The sequence below is a fragment of the Lactuca saligna genome, chromosome 1 (genome assembly GCF_052625555.1).
Source record: "Lactuca saligna cultivar CGN05327 chromosome 1, ASM5262555v1, whole genome shotgun sequence".
Classification (NCBI taxonomy): domain Eukaryota; kingdom Viridiplantae; phylum Streptophyta; class Magnoliopsida; order Asterales; family Asteraceae; genus Lactuca; species Lactuca saligna.
This window is the reverse complement of record NC_136417.1, coordinates 50,791,938-50,801,001: the sequence shown is the minus strand read 5'-3', so window position 1 is coordinate 50,801,001 and position 9,064 is coordinate 50,791,938. Positions and strand designations below refer to the sequence as shown.

The following is a 9,064-nucleotide window of genomic DNA, read 5'->3' as shown; positions in this document are numbered from 1 at the left end:
GACTTCACATCTCCATGACGACTTAGGTATACTCAAATCTTTTAGTGATAAGTGCAAACATTTTTCTATTTATTTGGTGATGTATCTCGAATTCGTATCACATACACAGGTAAAACAACTCTCGATAATAATTCCTTTTGCACTCTGTCTTTAATAAACGTCCTCATAACTCCTCAAATCATGAAAATTCTCATTTATGTATGTGACATTACTCGTGATAACAAATGTTCTATTTAATTTGACACATTTGGTTTTTGTATGAAGGATTACCATACTCATCAAACCCTCCTTTAATGTGGCAACTTCAACTTGGGTGACATCTATCATGTCACTTATCCGACTCCTTAAGTGTTCATCCTCATCCACGTGGCATCAAAACTTGGTCATCCGGTTAAAAAGTCTTCAAGTTTTTAGTTTCCGAGAATTTCATTTCATGTAATAAAAATGATTCTCTTATATTGTGTCATGCTTATCAACTTGGCAAACATGTTAAATTGTCATTTGATTTGTCTAAACCTAATGTTTCTTTTTCATATTAAGTTATTCATTATGATTTTGGATTTCTCCTTTGGAAAGTCATAATGGAATAAAATATATGGGGGGGGGGGGGGGGGGGGGGGGGGGGTGTCTAAAATTTCTAAATTATGAGAATACACATTTGATAGTTTTCAACATTATAGAAAAAATTAATTAAGTTCATAAAGAAAACTAATTTTTGAAAGATAGAATATACATTCATCTCCAAACCTTATTTTCTTGCGTTCTTGAGTTTCCATGGAATTTAGTTCCCAAATCTGGATTTCCGATTCCCCATTGGGGAAATCGATGGGGATGCATTTACATTTCCCAAGTACTCTTCGGTCCAGTTGCCATGCTACTAATTGGCACTTAATATATAGCCCTCACCGATTTAACGGTCGGACTTTACTCTCAGGTTCTCCCATTAGGTACGTCTGACTGTTCGTTGTAATTGTTACCACGTAATCACCAAACCTTCCTCTTACGAAATTCTCTTAGTCTGTTTCATAAACTCAGTGTGCCATCTGTGGGACCTCAAGTAAAACAAACATCCATTGGGCAAGATACTAGCTCAAAATTCTTGTTCATGGCATTGATGAGAAAAGATAAATCTGCATTCAAGATTACACCTTGTTAGTTACCAACTAACTCCATTCAGATCGAACTACTTGTGACTTGAAGCTACATGATCCCCATCATGGGCATTAAGGTCCAGTTTCTGTCCAATATATGGAAACCGAAACTTTTTTTGCCTCTCAATATTCTCTAAAATGACTTCCTCGTCCCCATACATAAATCTTTTTTCATTGTAGCTTCTACTGGTGTTCCATTCACTTCTTTTATGTCCCCCAACCGTCATAGACAGATCACTGTCAACCTTCTTGGATTCTAAAAAGGTCAAACCTATCATCTCTTGTTCACTTTGTTGACCTTCACAGTAAGTCAAGATACTGTCGTCTGAACAATCTGTTGGCTGATTTGTCTGCATCGACACATTTTTAATACCCGAAAATGTAGAATGTAGGCAGTGAGTGGATACTTTTGACTCCAATTCAGATAGTTGGACTTTTACAGCCTCAACTCCTACTTTACCTAGGTTTTGCTTTCCAAGAGTCTCTTGTGCTTTTTCAAGAACTGATTGTAAGTATCTCCCTTGTGCTTCGATGCGAAGCTGTAAGTGTCTCTGTACCTATTTCATATGAAAAGAATATATTCATACTTTGAGAAAACATTTTTAACCCTGGACAGATACATTTTTGGAATCTTCTTTTGTACCTCAAGTTGTTCATGTAGCCTTCTTTGAACTTCAATTTGCATCTGTATTGCTTTGCTCATCTCCAAGTTGCTGAATTGATATTTGTATTACAAATTTAGAATCAACATATGAGTCTATTCCCTATCATTTACATTTATATGTACAGCTGAATGAATATCTCTTACTTGTTTGTTTGAGGGCAAACACTTGAATTGCTCATGTGGGTTCCATTTGTTTCACCATTGGCATCTCCTGTTGTTGCGATCATACCTACAATCAGAATCATTTCTTGTCATTGAATGATCATCTACTATAAATTCTCAGAAAACATCTTGAAATGGATTCTTGGATTTCTTACCAACTTTATTAGTGTCACCATTATTAGTCTGCCTATATAGATTTTTACTGAGCCTGTACTTCTGCTAACCAAAAATGCAAATTAATTTCATTCATTCAAAATATGTTAAAATGATAATTCTAAAAGGAAATCTTGTTGGCATGTGTCGCACCTGAAGATGACTCTTTAAGTGGTATAAAGTAAGCCCTTGAATTCCCATTAGCTTTAAAACTGATTTTGGAGTAGCCTCTATACAAAAATATAAAACAAATATTTATAAGCTTTTCTTTTCATTACTTTTTTTTATTCTCTTTTTTAAACAAATTTTTAGAAATGCACTTACTATCTGCTCCTCCAAGCCGATTGACTGCATCTATGAAGTGTTCATGGAGGTCTAGTGTCCATTTGAGTCGAGGCTTAGCATCAGTTGATAGAACAAGTCCTGAATCGCCCCCACCTTGCAGAAATAAATGCCTTTCTGGTGTATTTGATATGCTTGATGAAGAATGAATGCTCTTTCCTTGATGATTATGATGATAATACATCTTTATACCTTGATACTATAATTATTACGTATATCTTATTGCCCTATCTGATCAACTCTTACATATCGATGTTTTTCTCAGCTTCAACTTATAAAGCAAACGGAGAATGCGTGGGGTGGGGTGGGGTGAGGGTAGGGGTAGGGTGGAGTACTTTCCAAGCGAAGCATAGGAACAACACTAAACTAAACTTCCACCGAATATCTGTGGTGACTTCTAAATTCTTTGTTTTGCAACCTCTCTATTTTATTCTTCTCAGACCGGAATAGTTAATTCCTTTGCACTATAGAACTCTAAACACCTTCCAATGGGTACTGGAATAGATTCATAAAAGTTAAAAGAATCTTATTCCATGACTTTTCTGACCAGGATACTGGCTATCCACTATCTTGTTGTCTTGGGGACTTGAAAGACGTTTATATCCTTATTCATATCTCATTGCATTGGTCTTGATCTATTGATGATGATTATCCTCCATATTTCTGTATTTAGGATATAGATAACGACATAATGGAAATATGGAGGAAATGGAAGAAGAAGATTATGTTGACTAAAGCATCCGCAACTTGGAATAGATGCATACAAGAATAAAAGTAGAAAATTTGAGAGATGCTTCTGCTTGGAGGGGAGAAATGGAATAAGAACACATTCGTTTTGCCCCCCTTCAAGTTTGAGGCTAGATAGAAGTGGTCCCCTCAACCCAAAATCTTCCAATTCTTCAGGTGTTATAGGACAGAAGGCCTCCACGAATTTGAACTCTGGTGGGACCCTTTGAAAAGAAATGAAGATCAAATGATGTGTTGTACTTGTACTTGTCTCCATACTTTCGTTTTATGAGAAGAAGCAAATCTGGTATGAATCTCCAAGTCCAGACGTCTTCCTCAATATTTGTTTTCAATAATCTATAAATTAATTTAGTACTTGTGTAGGTCTAACTCTCATAAACTGCCGTTGATATCTTCATATTAGTTTATAACATGCGCGCAGTGAATACAAAATACATTTATACACCAACAATATTTCTTATCTTTTGTCACAACTTTCACTTCATGTCATTGAAGACCAAATGATCATCTCTCTAGTTATAGTACACACAAATTACTAAGTACGTACTTAAAAAAAAAACTTTTATATTTCCATTGTTTTGCATTTAAAAGGTTTACTTGCATCTCTCTCTATGATAAAAGCTTGTCATCATGCGGTCATGATAAAATATTACATAACTGGAAATGCGTAAAATACTATCCCAACCACTTATGCACAAAAAAAATTGTCATGGTTTATTGATTAAAAGAGTAATTACACCCATCTATAGGAAAGTAGTAAGGTTTATGAAGCTGTTGGTTTCTTTATTCCTATGTATATATTCTTTTCAACTTTGGACTCTAGAACATGGGTACTTGTTCTTTTTTTGTACTTGTATTTCCTTTTTTAAGGCTCCGATACTCTAAAGTCTTTGAAGTTGTCTTTTGAAGACATGGTGAAGCTCACGTAAAGGAACATATCAACGTATCATGGTTAAGTATCATATTCCCCCTTTGAAAATCTAGAAACTTAAAGACACGTGTTGGAATCTTATTGGCTGTGACTTTAAACCACATATGCCTGGCACCCCATGCAAGAGAAAATAACAGAAACGACTTGGAATGTAATTCTTGATGGATAAAGGAAAAGAGAAGAATAGAAAGAGTGATTCCACTGGAATAGAATCTTGGAATCATTTTTAAGTAAAGCCAATTACTCTCAAGTCAAGAATGTTGGGTCTTATTCCTTTCCACTCAAGGCCGCAAAAAATGGGTTCCCACCCACACTCACTTCATACCTTTTACTACTTTTGGTTACTTTATACTCCATCCGTTCCATGGAAAATGAACATCCCATGTAAATTGAACTAACTTGCTAAAGCTAAATGTTACCCATTTACCCCTACAAAGGGTATGTAAGTCTTAAGACAAGTCATAAACAAATATTGACTTGCATCAATCTATATGTGTGTTAGTTTTGCATGGCTTTAATAGTCATAAATGCTGATTAGTCCTTCAATGTTCAAATTTGGTCGCATATAAACGGTACGATTTATGGTTTTGGAATCTTTTGAAAGAAATATATGTGAAGATTAATTTGATGTTTTTGGGTTTTAGTGTTATGACTTATGAGCCAGAAAGAGTTTACATTAGATGTGGAGTGGTGGTCTTTTGTTGTAAAGGAATCATGTGCCGCCGTCAAGGGGTGAAACATATTGGAAATAAGCTTGGCCCAAATTAAAGTAATCAATTTGATAAAGAAGTCATCCAATTTCCTTGCTTTTGGATGTCATGATTTTCCTATTTTAATTAATTGTTACTTGCATGTAAGCACATTTTGATTGAATTTTATACTTATTTTAGTAGTTAGTTTTAACTAAAACCTTAAATTAATTTGGCAAAAGTTACCCAAAATATATTCAAAATGCTTAGGATCTTTCAAACAATTCTATAAATTAACTATGTATTAAAAGACAACATCGGTATCTGTTTCCACTAACAAATTACACCCCCTTCCTTTGAAAAATGATTTTTTCAGCCCTTTTATTTTTAAAATGTCATTTTAACGTCCTCAACTTTTACCATTAACAATTTACACCCTTCTACTTTATAAAATGATATTTTCCACGATTATTTTCACTTTGACCCTCTCGACTTTAACTTTGTAAAATATCGCTTTCACAACCTCTATTTTGTAAATTTGTATGTTTAAATACATAATTGGATTTTTTGTAATAACTTTAATTCATTAACTTAAAAAAAACTATTTTTTACATTTATTTTTACATATATGTCAATATAAATTAACTATATATTAAAACACAATGTAGGTGGATGTTTCCACCTATAATTTGCACTTGTGGAGAAAGGCTTTTTACATCACTCTACTTTTTAAAATGTCACTTTGACCCCCCTCGATTTTTACCATCGAAAATTTGCACCCCTCTACTTTGTAAAATGAAATTTTATTTGCACCCATTTACTTTGGAAAATGATTTTTTTCACTCTTTTACTTTTTAAATTTGGAAAATTTTCATTTTCGCGTTCTCGACTCAGTTGTTGTTCTTGTGTATTTAATTACATGAGATTATATCTATCTAATAAGATATGATTTATATGGACAATATACATTTTCGCATTCTCGTTCAATAGTTGTTCTTGTACATTTAGTTACATATGATTTCTGTATACAAGATTCATTTTTGCGTTTTTGATTCAATATTATTTCTTTTTCCACATTAATCATATGTGATTAAATACATATAATCACATACGATTAAATACATAAGGAAAATATTGAATAAAAAATGCGAAAACGAATATCACCAATATAAATTATATGTGATTTGATATATATATATATATATATATATATATATATATATATATATATATATATATATATAATCACATGTGATTAATACATGAGTACAACTATTGAATTGAGAAATAAATAATGAATCTTGTCCACATAAATCATATGTAATTAGTTACATATAATCACATGTGATTATATGTATTTAATCACATATGATTTGTGTGGACAGTATTCATTTTTGCGTTTTTAATCCAATATATAGTTGGTCTCGTTTATTTAATCACATACAATTTATGTGAAAAATATTTATTTTCACGTACTTGATTCAATAAATCATATGTGATAAAATATATATATAATCACATGTAATTATATACACGAGAACAACTATTAAAAGAAGAACATTAAAACAAATTTATGTCAACATTAATCATAAGTGATAAAATACTTAAAATCACATGTGATTAAATATATGAGAAAAGTTATTAAAACGAAAACCTAAAATTGAATATTGTTCATGTGAAACCTATGTGATTATATATATATATATATATATATATATATATATATATATATATATATATATATATATATAATCACATGTGATTATATGTATCTAATCAATAATGATTAAAGTTGACAAAAAATAAAGATTGAATCGAGAACACAATAATGACATATTTGATTAAATATATCTAATCACATTTGATTTAATATATTTAATCACATTTGATTAATGTAACAGCCGAATTTTATCAGGTATCTTGTTAGTTGTATTTTTGTTGTTTTGTAAGGGGGACTCGGCGAGTTGGAGCCCAGACTCGCCGAGTAGGGACGCGGATTTGGATGCAGGATCGCGCCTGGACTCGACGAGTCCAGGATATGGACTCGGCGAGTCAGCACTGTGTAATGAAACCCTAATTTCTCGGGTTTGAGACTTATTTAAAGGGCCTGATGGCCGTCATTTGTGCTCACCAGCCCCTTGAGTGAAACCCTAATCGAGTGTGAGCATTGGAGCTAAGTAGGAGGCCATTATTGACCTTGGAGGTGCCATTGTTGCAAGGAAAGGAGAAGAGCTAGCCAAGGGAAAGCAAGAAGGAGCCATTTCTGTGGGTTTGGAGTCCAGAGCATCACTTTTGTGGTAATAAATCCGAGTTACCTTCTTGTTGTTATTGCTTATCTAGATTTAGGGTTTGTTGAACCCTTTTATGGCAAGATTTGGTGCTCTTTTGGTCCCTTATGAGGTTGGAACCATAGATATAGACTCTTAGAGGTCCAAAGTGTCCCTTTACCCAAGCTTTTTGGGGATCAATGGAGGCTTTGGATTGGAATCCTCATGCCTTGGGTCAAAAACGCCATTATTGAGTTATAGGGTGTGTTATGAGCACCAAGATAGGAGCTTTACGTGATGAATCAGTTGAGGGAGGCCAGATCTATAGTTTTTGAAAGCAGATCTGACCTTAGAAGCGAGTTGGAGTGGTTGCATGGCATGGACTCGCCGAGTCTGTTCATCCGACTTGGCGAGTAGCTTGAAGATTGCCTTGGGACTGCTCTGCGAGTGGTCCAAATCGAGTCATGGGTAGACTCAGTGAGTCAAGGTGAGTTGGAGAGGAATGACGAGTGGACTGAGTCAAACCTGGACTCGCCGAGTTGTCCTTGAGACTCGGCGAGTTGAGTCGGGGTGGCCCCGCGATTCATTCAGGTGAAACTCGTCGAGTAAAGGGGGGGATACTCGACGTGTAGTAAGAGGATTTCAGAGGGTGGTGAAAACGTCTAGACTCGCCGAGTCGCCATGGTACTCGCCGAGTCCGGTCAGAGTTGACCGTTGACCGTTGACCAGAGTTGACCTGTGTTGACTCCTTATAAATAGTCAACCTTAGAGATACAAAGTGTTAATTAGAAACATATAATGTTATAGGAGGATTAGAGCTCGGAGGATCGAGCACGAGGGATTTCCAGGATTCGTGAGATACCGAGATACGCAAGGTGAGTCTTCTCACTATACTTTACCTTGAGTAGGAAACCAGAGTTATGTGATAGAGTATTTGTATGCTATGTATGTTACGTGTTGTACTGCATTATTTCTATGTGATTTATGTGGTGCATGTTTATCAGAGCTAGAACCTGAGGGTTCACAGAGTTTGGGTGCACGGACCCACAGAGTTATAGCCTCGAGTGGCTAATATGTGTTATATGTGGTATTTTGGGCAACTCACTAAGCCTTGTGCTTACAGTGTTTGATGTTATTGTTTCAGGTACTAGTGACGACCGCGGGAAGGCGCCGGCTTGATCCGTACACACACACACACACTCGGAGTTTTACATTGTGATCTTGGGATTTTGTATTGACCTATTTTGGATAATTAATATGGTGGTTTGATGAATATTAATGGAATTATGTTTTATAAGAAAATTGAAAAAATTTGTTCTGAAATTTACGGTGTTACAAATTGGTATCAGAGCCTTGGTTTGAGGGATTCGGGTACACCTTCGGGAGTATTTGAACTCAAACTGAGGAATTGGAAAGATATTTTCAAAAGAAAACCAAAATTTTCTAAGAGTAAAAGGATTTTCTTGAAAAAGAAACAAATTCCAGGAAGAAACGTGTGTACGATCAGTCAGCGCCCGAACGGTGAATTCCCAAAATACCTTATATTACGTGATATTAATATTAATATGATGTATCTGCATGCTAGAGTAGGCTAGGTATTGCTAATAGGACTAGAGTGGCCTGATTTGTGATGCCTTAGCCTAGGGAGGGGTGAGCTGCTATGAGATGCTGAGAGTGAGTAGGTAGCAGCAAGGGGTTTATGAGAGATCTGTTAGAAAGTGGTTTACGCATGATAGAGTACTTGGGAATTGGGATCCGAAGAGGAATGTTTGGGGTGTGTACTGAGACGGTGTGGACAGTAGTATTGGGCCCGTACTACTGAAAGCACCGGGGCAGTACACAGTCCAAATAAGAATCTTCGGATACCAAGAATCAAGGAGGGGTGGATTGTCGGGTGTAAGAGTGTTCGAGTGAATTATAATTTATCGCATGTTGTATTTCAGAGGTTGATCATGGTG

The 9,064-nt window shown here is 35.2% G+C and overlaps 1 protein-coding gene across 1 annotated transcript; it reads right to left on the bottom strand.

The window, feature by feature from the left end:
- Positions 1-634: 634 nt before the first annotated feature.
- Positions 635-2,885, bottom strand: LOC145035929 (myb-related protein 2-like). The gene is made up of 6 exons (XM_078984431.1): positions 2,455-2,885; positions 2,284-2,360; positions 2,133-2,193; positions 1,960-2,044; positions 1,795-1,864; positions 635-1,708 (listed from the first exon to the last, which is right to left on the bottom strand). The coding sequence occupies exons 1-6, from the start codon at positions 2,654-2,656 to the stop codon at positions 1,184-1,186; spliced, it is 1,020 nt and encodes a 339-aa protein (XP_078840557.1). The 5' UTR covers positions 2,657-2,885; the 3' UTR covers positions 635-1,183.
- Between the last annotated feature and the right edge of the window lie 6,179 nt (positions 2,886-9,064).

What these genes read in the sequence shown, in the direction of transcription:
- LOC145035929 (XM_078984431.1), bottom strand. Translation starts at nt 2,656, where the DNA reads ATGTATTATCATCATAATCATCAAGGAAAGAGCATTCATTCTTCATCA. An exon ending in TCGGCTTGGAGGAGCAGATA is followed by an intron (nt 2,361 to 2,454) that starts GTAAGTGCATTT and finishes ATTTTTGTATAG; the next exon opens with AGGCTACTCCAAAATCAGTT. An exon ending in GTTTGCCCTCAAACAAACAA is followed by an intron (nt 1,865 to 1,959) that starts GTAAGAGATATT and finishes ATATCAATTCAG; the next exon opens with CAACTTGGAGATGAGCAAAG.